At 44.9% G+C, this 16,995-nt stretch overlaps 1 protein-coding gene across 3 annotated transcripts; it reads left to right on the top strand.

The window, feature by feature from the left end:
• Positions 1–249: 249 nt before the first annotated feature.
• On the top strand, positions 250–12,726 carry LOC116988585 (cornifelin homolog). 3 transcript variants are annotated; one of them, XM_033045437.1, is made up of 5 exons: positions 250–354; positions 1,997–2,124; positions 4,180–4,316; positions 10,995–11,104; positions 12,511–12,726. In XM_033045437.1, the coding sequence occupies exons 2-4, from the start codon at positions 2,016–2,018 to the stop codon at positions 11,085–11,087; spliced, it is 339 nt and encodes a 112-aa protein (XP_032901328.1). In that variant the 5' UTR covers positions 250–354; positions 1,997–2,015; the 3' UTR covers positions 11,088–11,104; positions 12,511–12,726. The 3 variants fall into 3 exon arrangements, with proteins under 3 accessions (XP_032901328.1, XP_032901329.1, XP_032901330.1); XM_033045438.1 differs by having other exon boundaries at positions 274–354; positions 1,973–2,124; XM_033045439.1 differs by having other exon boundaries at positions 283–354; positions 1,967–2,124.
• Positions 12,727–16,995: the final 4,269 nt, after the last annotated feature.

The following is a 16,995-nucleotide window of genomic DNA, read 5'->3' as shown; positions in this document are numbered from 1 at the left end:
ATCACATTGAATGGCGGTGCTGGCTCGAAGAGCCGAATGGCCTACTCCTGCACCTATTGTCCATTGTCTGTCAAATGCAGGTGTAACTCAATAGCTCAAGGGAGGAGTGTGAAAGTGTCTCAAGTGTTTGGAGGCGTAGCAAGGGTGACAATTAAAAATTACGGTACAGAAAGTTGAGCAGACAATGAGCTATTACTCGTTGATCGCGTGTATTGTGGGTGTGACTAAAGTTTGCCGCTTCAGCTAGGAGTATAATTAGTGGTCACAGTTTGTAAGCGAACACTGTGTGCCGTTAATAATTAAGGAAGCGCTACTTTCGATCTTCAAAAAGTTCATAATTTGTGAAAGTTGGGTGTAAGTAGTTTTTTTTTTTTAATCAGTGCTATTGTGATTATTATAAGTGTGTATATAAAAAAGATCTTCACCCAAGTGGTCTGCAAAGGGTCCCGTCCCGAAACGTCACGTATTCATGTCCTTCGGAGATGCTGCCTGACCCGCTGAGTTACTCCAGCACATTGTGAATATTTGTGTAAACCAGCATCTGCAGTTCTTTGTATCTACCTGATGACCATGAAGTATACGGTCAAACGTCCCAAGAATCCTACATTGGTTAAAATAAATGCGTTAATTATTCACAATGTGTTGCCCGTGCCAGCATTTACCAATTCCCTTCCCCATAATCTCTGGCTATGGAATCAACAGTTCAGGACTGAGCTGTGGAAAGTAATGTTTAAGAAGGAACTGCAGATGCTGGAAAATCGAAGGTACACAAAAATGCTGGAGAAACTCAGCGGGTGCAGCAGCATCTATGGAGCGAAGGTTCCTTCGCTCCATAGATGCTGCTGCACCCGCTGAGTTTCTCCAGCATTTTTGTGTACCTCCTGTGGAAAGTAATGTATCGTTGGAGCTCCGTTTGTTTAGTTAGCGGACATATTCAAGAATGAGAGCAATAGACTTTTGGATACCAAGTGAATTGAGGGATATTGTTAGAAAATGGGACTCTTGGAAACTCAACCCAAAAATCAATAAAACGTCGGAGAAAGATCAAATATTTTATTTCTTATACATGTAGATCTACCCAATGCCTCATCGCCATTTAAAAGTGCCGTTGCTGAATGCAGGACAATATTTGGTGGTCAGTAGGTTTGTGGGGAAATCTGCTGCGAGGTCACTTGCTTTGGTTAAAGGATGCAAATGAATCCGGCTGGAAAAAAGACGGAATTGACTTTAGCCTTTTTGGTCTGAGTGAAATCCACTCAATTTTTAAGCCTTGTAAAAATGTTGACATGAGAAGGGCAGCATTGCTGACGAAAAAATAGTCATGCGATTTATGATCGGAATAAAGACCGAAGAAGCCAGATGTGGTTACCAAAGACGAAACAATACCTACCCAACTGTTACTGCGGTTCAGGCAAGATTCCATTTGAGTCGAGGCTGTAAGTTTGCAATCATTCTCACCAGCCCACTCTCGCCATAAATATTCCCAGTTCGAAAGCAACATTGTCCCTTTCTGCCTCTGGAAGAGATAAAAGCAGGCGCCCTCCTCCCCCCTCTCCTCCCCCCTCTCCTCCCCACTGATTGAGCCGAAAACCTCTGCTAACACCCCGCACTTCAACGTGAGCCCGAGCTGCCGTGGTTGATGAGCTACTTGAGCTTGTGCACCATAATGGGTTTGCTTGGATCTTTGCCAAACAGTGAAGTGTAAAAAACAGAGTCAAGAGACCTAGCAGAACCAAGAGATCAGAATGAACATTTTTGCCAAGCCCAAGGAAGTTACATTGATTTTTACAGTATGAAATAATCCTCACACAGGTTTAGTCGGCGTTTATAATTCTTTTGAGGCTTAGACCTAGCCAAGATAATAACACACAAAAAGTCAATTCTGTGATATTCTATTCAGTAGCAAATTTTGGTTGTCTTAATGAGATTTGGTTGTAGTTTTGTAACTTATGCAATCACTCATAAGGTCCAGTCTTTCTGTCTCTTCTTCTGAAAGGCATCAATCAGTCCTATTAATGGCAAGCACGACAACGACAGTGGTTGTTCATCAGCCCGTAGCTGTGGGGAACAGGAATGGCCAATGGAGCAGCGGACAGTGCAGTGTTTGTGACGATATGACCATCTGTAAGTTCATCAATCATTTATTTATTTGCGATTGGGCGGACATGTTTTGAGAGGTGGTGGACACCCCCCCCCCCCCCCCCCTCCCCCCTCCCCCCTATTTTGTGAAACATGGAGCAGCAAAACGGCCACCACAGCCTCCGAAGTCAGCCAGGAGCCCTCAGGTCGATTCCAGTTGGAGGCCACCAGCTCCTAGAATCTAGCAGCCCGGGACAAGCTGCAGTTCCCAGGTCGGCTCACTTGCCCCAGGTCTGTGTGCCCCGGACTGGCTGCAGTTCCCAGGTCGCGAAAACTAATTGGAAAAAAAAACGCCTGCGGACCGGATCTGGCCCATGGGCCGTAAGTTGCCGACCTCTGTCCTAGATGTTAGTCCTTATTGTGTCCACCCCCCCCCCCCCATGTTTTAAAAGCGATTTCCGCCCATGCAAGCTAAATTGATGTATTTATAAATCACTATTCCGAGAAGTAACAGATATAGGTATTGAACTTTCAGTTTCAAAGGACACTCTTTAGAGGCTCCATGGTGTAACCCCAAACAGTTCATAAAGGGACCCAAATTAAGTTATAGAAAGCCAGAAGCATCAAGCCCCATGAGAAAATAATGGCCTGGACTTTAACCTGATACAATGCCCCACATGCCTCAGACTAAACAAGTTTACATTTACAACAAACCCTTCCAACCTCCGAAAAGGACACAATACGGCAGGTTCTTAAGACTGAATGCCAAATGTTGCACAGGTGCAAGCAAATATGAGTTTTTCCACTATTTTCTCTAGCCTGGTTGAACAAGATAAAGATACAAGTTGGTCATCATTGCCACCTTCTCTTTCAAGGTGTGGCTAATTAAACTGTGGCAATAGAAAATCTTTTTCAAAGAGGCATTTTGAAAGAACTTAATAAGGACTTCCTCTTTATATCTTAGATGTGAAAGCATAAATAGTTTAGTTAAAACCCTGCACTTCTGGACCAGTACATAGCATGGACTAAGAATCAGAGGAAAAGCCACATGCAGCTGGACATCCCTTGTTCCCACCATGCTAATAAGAATGCTCCATCTTGCACCATCAACTTCTCCAGTTAGGTCTTCATTTGAATCACCAGGGATGAGTCCAGGTTCAGTAGTGACCACACCGACATTCGCAGTAGGGTGAACTCACGTGATATTACGAGGGTCAGATGGGCCCTCATCTGATGTCATCTAATTGGACTCGGCTATTACCATCGATACTGGGGACTGGCCTCTCCTGGCCAGTCAGCATGTAATAGGGATCAGTGCGGCATCCAAGAGGGGCACTGTCACAATGGTCAATTGATTCTGATACAATTGAGTAGTTTGCTAAATAGTTTTTGAAAAAGTATTGGAGGAACTCAGTGGGACATGCAACCTCTGTGGAGAGAAATGGACAAGTTTCAGGTTGAAACCCTTGCTCTGTGCTGATGCTGTCTGACCTGCAGACTCAAATAAGAGAAGACTTGTGGAAGAAACTGTTAGAGGAGCTGAGTGGGCCAGGCAGCATCAGTGGAGGGAAAAGCACATTAGATGTTTTGGGTTTGGTTTAGTTTAGAGATACAGTGCAGAAACAGGCCCTTCAGCCCACCGGGTCTGTACCAACCTGTAATCCACGCATAATAACACTATCCTACATCCACTCGGGACAACGTTTACATTTAGCAAGTCAATTAACCTCCAAACCTGCACGTCTTTGTATGGGACCATTCTTCAGACTAAAGTCTGGATCACTTCCAAACAAAAGTTCAGGTTTGGCCCCATGTCCCCACACTGGCTGAGTCTGGGATCACAGAGAGAGTATGAGATCACAAGTGCTGTACTTTCCTAAAGTACCTTTGCCTAACGTTGTGAGTGAATAGGTTCTGACAGCTTTGTGGTCATTTTTCGTTGCATTTCCACTTCTCCAGCTGATTTCAAATCCTCAAGCTCTCAAATGGGATCTGATCTAGGGCTCATCTGGATTAGCAAATACCAACAACACATTACACCACGACAGCTGATGTGTTGGGATGCAATAAAGTACACTAAAAGTAATGTTTATTTCATAGGCATGTTGGGTTTTTTCTGCCCAATGTTTATGGGATGTTACTTGGCCAACAATTATGGAGAGAACTGCTGTGTGGCCGTGCTGCCTGGAGGCATGGTGGCATTGAGAACACACATGCGCCTTTCATACGGTATCCAGGTAGGTGAAAGATCAGTTGTCACCATTACCATCGCTTTTTATCCCACACAAGGATTATCCATTACTTAGGATATTTAGTTATATATTGGTTTGCCACCAATAAGTCTTCTATGGGGTGGGAGATTGCAACCTTAACGTGATCCACCCTGTTTCGACTAATGCAATCAACCCGATGTGCACAAACAAATAGATCAAATAGAACAAGTTGACCTACAACTTTAGGCTGTGCACGCCATACGCAAGATGAAGTCTTCTATTTCAGCAACTTTTGCTTCAATTAGTGATTTTGGGGAATATTCTATTGCTTCTACTATTCCTAATTAGTCACACTAGGGACTTTGGGCTTTTGTTATGTTTTGCACTAATACTGAGCTTTTTGTTTATTGAATTTGTTTTTTTTTATTATGTTATGCACTGTAAGACATGGCCGTGATGACTGTCCCCAATAAGCCCTACATGTCAATAGTCAATCAAAAGTCAATAGTACTTTATTGTCACGTATCTAGATACAGTGAAATTCAGATTATACATAATCCCAGTCACACATAAGTACACGATCGCAACAATTGTAGTGTAAAAATTGTAGATTTTGTCTGAGTAGGCAAGAGTCACCAGTTCTGGCTCCATTTGTACCTTTCAACGTCTCAAAAATATAGAGTATTATCTTAGACCTTGAGGCCCGTTGTCTTGGAGGTGGCACTGTAGTGAAGTATGGGTCAGCCTGGTTCTGATGTGGGTGCGTGCTGCTGCAGGCCACAAGTGATCTGCACACTTGTTACAGTGGCCTACTCCGCCGACACCTCGACCCACAAACGCGCCATCCTCTCACCTCCCGCAGCCACGCTTCCACTTCCATGTGCTGGGTCGCCTACCGTGGTTGACTTTGGAACCCCTGGGATGTATCTGAGGATGCAGGAAGCGAGCCCACAGCCCGCTCATCGGCACTGATCTCCTCCTCCATCTACCACTGCTGCGGCCTTAAAGATGCTGTCCTCAACATCATTAACCACAAAATGGATTCACATATACTGCCATGGTTTGTAACACTACATCTCCACGATCTTCCAATCACTCCACTGCCTCTCAACTTTCAAAGACCCATGTCTGACTTCAGTATTGGATAGTCCAATTTTTAGGAAACCAAAGCTCTCCTTCCACATCTCAAAATCTATACTTGATTTCATGCCATTCCTGAGCCACTGGGTCATGGACCCAGAATGTTCACATTTACTCAAATATTTCAAGCAGGATATAGCTATTAACCCCCACGTACCCTCCATCATAACTACTGTTTCCTTCCATCCTGGTATCATTTGCCACTGGTGTCCATCAGCCCCTGAATACTTCAGTCAGGTATTTTTTATTTCCAAACTTGACTATTGCAAAAATTAGCTAGATGATCCTTAATGCTCTACTTTTCATAAACATAGTCAAATTTGTATGTATACGATCTTAATTTTACTTCGGAGTCACGTGAGTGATTCCGTGAAGAACCCGCTCAGCACGCATGCGCGGCATTAACGCCAGCAGTGCAACAGCAGCAGGCGGGAGTCAGGCGCTCCCACTACGAGCCTGAAGGAAAGGAACGTTAGGTAAGTACTTACCTTCAGAGTAAAGTCGGTCTTTGCGTTTGTTTTTGCTCCAGGGGGAGCAAAGCAGCAGAGGGAAGCGGCCCCCGTTCGACTCCAGGGAAGGAGCCGACAGTGGAGGGGGGAGAGGCGGCAACGGGACCGCACACACTGCGGTCCACAGACACGGGTGCTGCGCTGATGCCCAGTCCGCTAAAACAGCTGTCTGACCAACAGCAGCGGACTGGAGGGAAATTCAAAAACCGGCCGGCACCCCTGCAGACTCCCGACAAGGAGACTCGCCGCCCGAGAACCGCTGAAATGCTGCCCGAAAACGGCAGACAGCCTCTAACAGCAAGGTCAGGACCAACCTCAGGCTGGAGACAGACACAGAAGATGGGATCAGCACTTCAAACAAGAAACAAGAGTGACTGTTTCTCCAAGCCAGTGGAAGGTCATGGAGCTAAAAACTCCAGCGAGACTTGCCTCAGGAGCAGGGGCAAGTCCGCCAAGGGAGCTAACACTCCCACTCCAGTGCCTAACAGCACTGGCCATCTCCCTTGTCGAGGGATTGATGGGAACCAGAGCTGGGCTGGTCAAGAAGAGGGGTCACTGGCTGAACAACATCGGGAGTATGCTTGAGGTACAGGATCAGGAAGAGCTGCTGGGTGTGGCCGCTATGTGGCTCCACCACTAGCGAGATGGCTTTTCAGCCTCAACTGACGGCCAGCTTACTACCTGTTCTTTTCAAAAAAACCTCTCCAAGACAGGTAGTCATGAGGTGTTGGATTTCATCACGCCTCCCCTAAATTGCATTTACTCAAAGTGCCCACCGTTATTGGGGGGTACATTGAGCATCGCTTTTAAAAACCCAAATATCTTAAAATGAATTTGATATCCCTGACGTCGGTTATCATTTTCGCATGCTCTTTCCAGAGGGTCAGGGTAGTATGGCAAAACACCTGACCCTACTGTTCGCAATGCTCCGCAACTTCTCAGGAAGTTATAAAACCTGCCCTCAACTCAAAAAATGTTACAGGACTGTGAGAACGCCGACCTCACAACCACAGATCCTGCTATCTGGCTAAGTTACCAAACCAAGCCTAAAAAAATGGACGAAGTGTCCAAAATATCAGCGCAAGAGGGCAGGGTCTGGAATGAGCACCACACGTAAACCAGTCAGCAGTACCTCTAACGCGTCCACCAGGAGGGTCTACCTCATGGTACTGGTGAAAGCTCGGGGCCTGCATGCCAATCCCGTAAGCCTTTCAGGCCAGGGCCCAGAGCAGGCCCCATGGAAAATGCGCCACCCCCCAACATCACCGCCACGTCAGACAACGTGCAAGACTCGTTGGACCGGCAGGAAACAGAAGAATACCCATAACCATGGAGGTAGGTGGGTCTGGTTCCTACCAACGTATAGAAAATAGGGGCTTAATACTAACAGGGGGCAGATTACACCTGTTTTAAGGGAGTCTATCACGAGTATATATCAGTATATACTCAATGGCTTTAGTGGATACAAAATACAATTCATACTAGAAAAATTGCCACCAGTTCAACATTTACCCCAGAGGGTATTTTCCCTCTCCGTTAAAGAAACGAGAGGGACAAGCTGAACTGGTGAGACTAATTACGAAGGGTATCATGGGAAACATGAACCCTTGGAATTCGTATCAATTATTCGTCACTAAACCCAAAAAGATGGTGGATGTCGCATCATCATTTGACTTAACTTCACTAAATATGTTTGTTAAGTATATACATCTCAAAATGGAAACGGTTGTTACTGCCAAACAACTAATTTCCAAAGGATACTTCATGGCAAGCATTGATCTTAAAGATGTTTACTATTTAGTACCATTCACAAGGATCATCGCAGATACCTGAAATTTACCTGGATGGGGCAGCTATAGCAGTTTAAAGCGTTACCCAATGGGTCACATCAGCCCAAGATTGTTCACCAATACACTAAAACCAGCTCTGGCAATATTCAGAAGACAAAAACATATTGTCATGGCATATCTTGATGATATCTTAAATGGTAGGCAAGACCATGGAATTGACTATGTTAGCTGTTCAGCTACCAAACAGTTATTCGAAACCCTGGGATTGTCTTACATCCAGATAAATCTAAGTTGAAGCCATCCACAATCATGGACTACTTGGGCTTCACAATTAATTCAGTCTACGTGACTGTAACATTGCCAAGAGACAAAACAGTTGAATTGGCACAATCATGCAACAATTTAATGGTCCGCGTACTCCCAACTATTCGACAAGTAACAGAGTAATTGGGAAAATGGTAGCAGCATTTCCGGCTACACAATTCGGACCTTTGCACTGTCAAAACTTACAAAGAGCAAAGGTACAGGCACCAAAACGACATTTTATTCCACCAGGGCAGCATCCACGTCGACGGCTAAAAAAATGGACGTGCCTATAGACCACATCCTGGCTACAGCAGGATGGTCGGGGGAAAGACCGTTCAGAAATTTTATAATAAGCCGTTGGCAAAACCTGTTTTATTTGCAGGAAAGATTTTACGGACTGCAAATATTTAATTTAAGCCCAGGGGAGCAATTTAATTTCTTTGTTGTTATTGTTAAAAAATACCATTGTGTTTTTCTACAAACAGATTCATTGGTTGATTACGATAACACACTTCCTCCCTCAAAGACTTTGGCAGTGCGTGAAGTAATAACTGTTACACGGTTTGAAATCACAGAGCTTTGAAGTCTTCACGGAATCACTCACGTGACTCCGAAGTAAAATAGTAAGATTAAACGAGAACTTACCAGTTTGAAGTTTGATCTGAATTTTATGAGGAGTTACGATGAGGGATTACGTGCCCTCCGCTCCCACCCTCAATAATATGGGTCAAACTGATAAACTGATGTCTCCTTGTCTTTACTATGTTTACTTCAATAACTGTGTCTATCTGTGATTCCACACCGCTGCTTTGAAGTATGCCGCGCATGCGTGCTGAGCAGGTTCTTCACGTAATCCCTCATCGTAACTCCTCATAAAATACAGATCAAACTTCAAACTGGTAAGTTCTCGTTTAATCTTACTATTATCCATCACCCCCATGCTGATGGCCAGATCCCCGAATAATTCAAATTTAAATGTCTTATCTTTAAACCTCTCCAACACCCTTTCTTTTAAACTCGGCTTCCTTGACCAACTTTGGCTGACACACTTAATAGCTCAATTTTCAACTTGCCATCCATTTATTACATTTACACCACCATGGGGGCAATTTTCGTCTTAATCCGATGCCCATGACCACAAGAACTTGCATAATTGTGGATGCAGTCCATTCCATGATGCAGAGCAAACTCCTCACCATTGACTTCCTCTACATGTCATGCTGCCTCAGGAAATTCAGCCAACATAATCCAGAACCTTTCCCACCCCTGTCAGGGGTTAGGAAGTGGACTTAGGTATGGGTCGGTGAAGTATGGGTCGGCCTGGCTCTGCTGTGGTGTACTCTGCCGCTCCGTGCCACTGCAGGCCGCAAGTGATCTGTAAACTTACCCATCCTCTTTAGGGCCTACAGCAGAGGAGGTGGGGGGGGGGGGGGGGGGGTTGGGGTTATGAGGCCAAAAGGGAAGGGGTGTGTTTTGTAAAGGTTACCTGAAGTTAGAGAATTCAGTGTTCATACCGCTGAGTTGTAAACTACCCCAATGGAATATGTGGTGCTGTTCCTCCAGTTTGCATCTGGCAATGGAGGAGACCGAGGACAGAAAGGTCATTCAGCAACAACAGAGATATTGCGGCTATATTGCAACGTTCATTAAAAGTAGCAGGACTGGTTGCAGAAACAGTTATCGGAGCAAAGAGGTTGCAGTCGAGGAGGCCACATCAGGAACACCAGATGCCGTCAATGAGGCTGGAAGAGGTGCCTATGTATCTCTGTGTCTCACCTGGAAGGATTGTCGGGGTCCCTGGATAGAGGCTATGGAGGAGGTATAGGGACAGATGTTGCATCTGCAGTTGTAGGGAAAACTACTTGGGGAGGGGGTGGGAAGGGATGAGTGAATCAAGGAGTTGTGGTGGGAGTGGTTTCTGTGGAAGGCAGAAAGGGGTGGAGCTGGGAAAATGTGACGGGTGGTGGGATCACTTTGGAGGTGGCGGAAATGTCGGAGGATGATGTGTTGGATGCAGAGGTTGTTTGGGTGAAAGGTAAGGACCAGAGGAACTCTATCATTGTGTCTGGGGCAGAGGGGATCAGAGTTAAGGGACACAGAGGAGACAGGGGTGAGGGATCCATCCATGACAAAAGGGAGGAATCCACATTTACTAAAGAAAGAGAATAGCTTGGATGTCCTTAAATGGAAAGCCTCATCTTGAGAGCAGATGTGGCTGAGACGGTGACATTGAGAATGGGGCAAGAGGCTGGGTGGGAGCCAGTGTATTCCTGAGAACTATGGGAGTCAGTAGGTTTGTAGTATACATCAGTTGATAATCTGGCAGGCAGGCATAGCTGGGAGCCATGTGAGTGCCATGTGAAGTGGGGGGGGGGGGGGGGAAACAAAGGGAGGAGAAAACTGGGTGGACTGGTGAGTGTGTATGGGAGAAGAACAATGAAGGGAAGTATGGGTTACCTGAAGTTGGAAAATTCAATATCCATTGTGTTGAAAGCTACAAGCAGAATATAAGATGGGGGTTAGACCTTGCCTACACTCTGCTGAAGCATTTTCCTAAAGAAAGTAAGATTAGAATTAGAATAATAAAATTTAGAAAGTTACCACCCTGATTCCCAGTAACTCATTAGGGCACTTTCCCACTTAAGAATTAAAATGATCTTCCTGAAAGGTGTGTAGAAAGGTATGAGACAATCTTTGATGGGCCTTTGAATAAGCTGCACATACTTATATACTGATACTCATCAGCTGCAATGAACCTCATTGGAGATTAAGAACCTACTTTGCACAAATCCTTCTTTTATCTCAGTAGTCAGACACATAAATTGACCAGAAGACCACATAGTGTGAACTTGACTGCTTTACCTGTACAGTTAGGATTCTCTTTGCTTTGTGACTGTGACATTGCAGTGTTTGGAATTCAAGATTTAACTGAAACTCTTACATTCTCCATTGTACAGGGATCGATCTGTGAAGATTCTATGATCATTTCATGTTGTTCGGTGTGTGAATATTGTCGAATGGCTCGAGAGATGCGTATACACCAGAGATAGCACGAAGGCCTTAAAAGGTGCGTATGATTTAAAGTACATCCTATTTTCTTATCTCCTTGTTTTAAATTAAATCTCCATTCAGAAGGACAGCACAGTGGTGCAGCTGGTAAAGCCGCTGTCACACAGCACCAGAGACCCGGGTTCGATTCTGAGCTCTGGTGCTGTCTGTGTGGAGTTTGCAAATTCTTCCCGTAACCGCATGAGTTTTCTTTTGGTGCTCTGGTTTCCTCTCACATGTCAAAGACATATGGCTTTGTAGGTTCATTTGACTTTGTAAAATTTCCCCTAGTGAGTATGGAGTGGGTGTGAAAATTAACATAGAACTAGTGTGAAGATAGACACAAAATGCTGGAGAATCTCAGCGAGACAGGCAGCATCTCTGGATAGAAGGAATGGGTGTTGTTTTGGATCATGACCCTTCTTCGACCTGAAACGTCACCCAGGTCTGAAGAAGGATCTTGACCTGAAACGTCACCCATTCCTTCTATCCAGAGATGCTGCCTGACCTGCTGAGTTACGCCAACATTTTCCGTCTATCTTCAGTGTAAACCAGCATCTTCAATTCCTTCCTACAGGTAGAACTAGTGTGAATGGAATGGATGGTCGGCGTGGACTCAGTGGGCCAAAGGGCCTGTTTCAATGCTGTATCTTTCATATAATAACTCAAAAGAACAGGTGCTTGATGCCACCAATGTGATATAACCCTTCAGCTCCTCCTGGCTCCATAAAAAAATGGTTTTTGAGACACAAGCAACTGCAGATGCTGGTTTACAAAAATAGACACAAAAAAAGACAATTTAAATAAAAGGTATATTTTAAATACTTCTATATTGGTGGCACCAACTCAGCTGCTACTCCATTCTACAAGATCGAATTTCAGAGGTTACATAATTTAATTTAGTTTTTCAGTTATTACTTACATTTCTGAGAACGCCAGCTGCCAGGAATACCTCAAGTCACTGGAATCAGTCACCAGAGGGGGATGCAAGCTGCAAAGTCTGCTTTTCTTATCGAACAAGGTCCAGTCATTGCATCATAAGCTCTCAACTCTCCCTAAATGGTCAAAGACAACAATGGTGTCATCCAACCTGCAAGATCGCAGGCTCTGTCTACAGTCAATGCATAGGTCTGTTAGCTCCAGACTGGGCTGAGATTGCAGGTAGGACGCTCTCACATGTACAAGCGTAGTGAAAGTCCATGAATTGGGATCCCCTGCCGATCTGGTCATCCTTGCTGGGGTGTACATGCAAGCAGCTATGGTTGAGCAGAGACCTTCCACAATGCTCCATTCAATACTCCAGAAAATCATACATGAGAAAGAGACTTTTGGAGGAATATGTTCTTTTGAAAGACAAAGGATAAAAATTAAGAAAATTGTATTTCTGTTTGTTGGTGATTTTTTTTTCTCTTTTTCTTCCTACAGATAGATATACGGAGGAAATACTTCCTTGCTTCATCAAACATGTAATCTCTGAAAAATACGCCATCCTCCCTTCCTGTGATGCATTTGTATCTTAAGCATGAAACTTGAAAAGTCCCAGTACCCCTATTTGCTTTAAACATTTTTTGCATATGCAATGCATAGATGCTATTCAGGATACTCGGAGGGCAAAAGTAAAATAAAGTGGATCTAATGTTTGCTTACATATAGTGTCATAGAGTCTTACAGTGTGGAAACAGGCTCTTCAACCTAACTTGCCTACACCGGCCAACACATCCCATATACACTAGTCCCACCTGCTTGCATTTGGCCCATATCCTATTATCTATGAGTCAGAATTTTCATGCAGTAGCCTATGTGGTGGGAAATATCTATGTTGTTGTACTGGGGTAGGACAGTTATTGGGGTTCAGGCTTTCTGCACCACTGGGGTGAGTTTATTTACCCACCTAGTGTTCCTGTCAACTTCTCTATACACTTTTTTATTAACATTTTTATTAACATCCCACTCTATAAAAATCTTAATTAGAAGATAATACCAAACTATAAATACATTGAAAGGAATCTCAACACAAACAAGAGTGATGTTTGTAGCCTTCGATTTGGTGGTGGTGAATCTAGTACCAGATTAGCCATCTGGGGGGCTGGACCAACAGATCAGAGAATTGTATAAAGTCCCACCATGTAGGCTAGCTACAGCATTACAATCCAGATTCATAATTTGCAATTTCAAACACTCATTCAACTCGTTTTAAGAACAGCAGGAATGACAAAATAATTGGAATGTCATTAAAATATATCTGGAACATTGGCACTGTTCAGAGGAGAAAAACCTACATCCTTACCCAGTCTAACCTACACTTAACTCCAGAGCCATAATGATTAAATAGACTTTGAAATGAACCAGCAAACCGGTCAGTTATATCACCCTCAACTATTTCTCTTTTGAATCCTCTCAGTTTTTTAAGCCTTGGGCACTCACATCATCCCTAGCTATGCCTGTCTTTTTGTTGGTTATATTGGTCAATCCTTGCTCCAAACGTATACAAGTACCATCCCTCAACTCTTCCACTACATGGACAACTGTATCGGGGCTGCCTCCATGCAGAACTCAATGATTTATTTAACTTTACCACTAACTTCCACCTGGCCCTCAAATTCACTTGGACTATCTCTGACACCTTTCTGCCGTTTCTTGTTCTCTCTGTCTCTATCACAGGGGACAGACTATCAACTGGCGTCAATTACAAACCTGCTGCCACGGTTATCTGAGCCACACTTCCTCCCACCCTACCTCTTGCAAAGACGTTATCCCCAACTCCCAATTTTTCTGTCGCTGCTGCATCTGCTCTTAAGATGAGGCTTTCCCTTCTAGGACATCCTCTTTCTTTAGTAAATGTGGTTTTCCCCCTGCTGTCATAGATGGATCCTTCACCCACAGCTCTCCTCTGTGTCCCATAGTTCTGCTCTCGCTCCCCGTCCCTTCAGACGGTACAAGGGTAGAGTTCCTCTAGTCCTCACCCTTCATCCCACCAACATTCACATCTTGCCATCCTCACCCCTTTCCACCTTCTGCAGAGACTGCTCCCTCCACAACTCCTTGGTCCACATCCCCTCCTACCCAAACCACTCACTACCCAGGTACTTTCCCCCAGCAACTGCAGGAGATGTAACCTATACCTCTTCCCTCACCTCCATCCAGGGACCCCATCAGTCCTTCCAGGTGAGACAGAAATTCACGGATACCTCCTATAACTTCCATTGCTGCATCTGGGGTTCCCGATGTGGCCTCTTGTACATTGGCAAGTCCTCAGCAACCATTTCGCTGAACATTTGCACCTGGTCCACCAAGGCCTACTGGATCTCCTGGTTCCCAAGCATTTTAACTCCTCTTCCCATTCCCGTACTGTCCTGGCCCTCCTCCATTGCCAGAGTGAAGCCACACACAAATTCAAGGAACAGCACCTCGTATTCTGCTTGAACAGCTTACAACCTAATGGTATGCACCTAATTGAACGTTTAAGGTAACTTAAACCTTCCCCCCACCCCCCATCTTCGCCCACCCGCCCTTTCTTTCACCACTCTCTCCCCTGTGCCCCACCTGGACTTGCTTCTATTTCTCTCCTCTCCCTCCACTTCCACCAATGTTCCTTCCTCCAGCTTCATAATTCACAACTCAATCTTTTTTTGTCTAACCACCTGCCTATCATAAAACCCCTCTCACCTATATTACCTACCAGGCTTTGTCCCTCCCTTTGTCCCTCCTCTCTTCCAGCTCTGCCCCCCCCCCCCCCCCCCCCCCCCTACAATCAGTCTGAAGACGAGTTCCAGTATTAGTGCTGAAGAGCCAAATTCCAACCCAACTCAATTTACAAGTTTGCAGACTATACCATTGTGGGACGGATACCAAATAACGAGACGGAGTACAGAAAGGAGATGGAGAACCTCGTAACCTGGTGCCAAGACAACAACCTCTCCCCCGACGTCAGCAAGCAAAGGAGATTGTGATTGACTTCAGGAAGTGAAGCAGTGCACATACATTAATGGCGCCAAAGTAAATATGATCGAAAGCTTCAAGTTCCTAGGAATAAATATCACCATGGCAGTTCTCCCCATGATCTGCATGAGTATTCTTGTCCCTCGTGTGCAGGGATCGCTGGTCTGCATGGTCTCGGTGGGTCGATGGGCCAGTTTACGCACTGTATCTCTAAACTAAACTAAGCTAAACATGAAAGCAAGTCATAGGTACCTGCAACAAGTAACCCACCTTCAGACCCCCCCCCCCCCAAAAAAACTATTCCAGTATCTGCAAGACACAAATTAAGAAAGTAATGAAATATTATACTTTTGAGTGAACAAAGGCAGCTACAATAACTCTCATGAAGCACGATTACATTGAGGACAACCCAGCAAGCTTGACTGCTGACCATCTGTCAGGTTAAACATCCATTCCCTCCATTACTGGTGCACTGTGGCTGTGACATGTGATGTCTGCAAAATATGCCATACATATACACCTCCGCTCGTCCAAAGGTAGCTCCCAGAAGAACCCTGGCCTCTTCAAACCGTGATCAAAGGCAAGGGCAACAGATACATGAGAACACCTTCTATGAAGCGTTCCAACACAAAACATCGCCTGTCCATGCCCTCCATGGGTGCTGCCTGGTGAATTCTTCCAGCGCTTCGTGTTTTAGGCAAGATTCCAGCATCTGCAGTTCCTTGTGCCTGCAATGAAGTAATTGCTGGTCCTTTATCTTCATTGGCACTAAATCTTGCAATTCTACCACCATCGCCACAATAAGAATATCTTCCTCAGAAAGACTGCAGTGGGTCAAGAAGACAGCTCACCCCCACCTCCTCAGGGGTAATTAGTAATAGGCAATAAATGCCACATGCCAAACATTATTGGCAAAGTAAACATTACCATTGATAGACACAAAATGCTGGAGTAGCAGCGGGACAGGCAGCATCTCTGGAGGGGTGGAACGGGTAACATTTCAGGTCGAGACCCTTCTTCAGACTGAGTGAGGGGAGTGGGAAACAACATATGGAAGGGTACAAAGAATGTTAGGTGTGAAAATTACAGATCAAAGCAGACGATGATCAAGGAAATGTAGAATGGTTCATTGTTGGCTGAGGGGAAGGTCCCCTCTATTTTTATCCCTCCCCCACCCGTCACACAAGCTTCTCGTTTTCGCCCTGCAAACAGCTAAAATGGCCTATTTATCATTGTAACTTTTTTGCATATCTTTCATTCATTATTCTTTATCTCTTCACATCACCATCTACATCTCTCGTTTCCCTTATCCCTAACCAGTCTGAAGAAGGATCTCGACCTGAAACGTCACACATTCCTTCTCTCCAGAAATGCTGCTCTAAGATCTTTGATGCTGCCTGTCCCACTGTTACTCCAGCTTTTTGTGTCTATCTTTGGTTTAAACCAGCATCTGCAGTTCCTTCTTACATGTGACAAGGAGGCATACAAACAGTAAAATTAATCAGGACCGTGAAACTAGTCAGAGAACTGGGATGGGGAAAGGACGGGAGAGAGGGAAAGCAAGGGTTACTTGACATGATCAGCCATGATCATATTGAATATCGAAGGGCCGAATTGCCTACTTCTGCACCAATTTTTCTGTGTTAGAGAAGTAAATATTCATAGCGCTGGGTTGTGTGCTGCCCAAGCGGAATACGAGGTGCTATTATTCCTCGAAAGGCAACAGAAGCTTTTCACTGTGCCTCGGTGCATGTGACAATAAACTAAAACTGAATTTGCGTTGGGCCTCACTCTGACAGTGGAGGAGGCTCAGGACAGAGAGGTTAGTGTGGGAATGGAGGGGGAGTTAGTGTTTGGCAACCGTTTTGTTCGTTTACCATTAATAGTCGGCGCAATATAATTCAGGAATCCAGCTCCCTGACTGAGTCCCTTTCACGGGACCCGGCAGTGCCGGAGCTGCTGATTGGTGGG

The sequence above is a fragment of the Amblyraja radiata genome, chromosome 27 (genome assembly GCF_010909765.2).
Source record: "Amblyraja radiata isolate CabotCenter1 chromosome 27, sAmbRad1.1.pri, whole genome shotgun sequence".
NCBI lineage: Eukaryota > Metazoa > Chordata > Chondrichthyes > Rajiformes > Rajidae > Amblyraja > Amblyraja radiata.
This window is presented reverse-complemented; position numbering and strand designations above follow the sequence as displayed.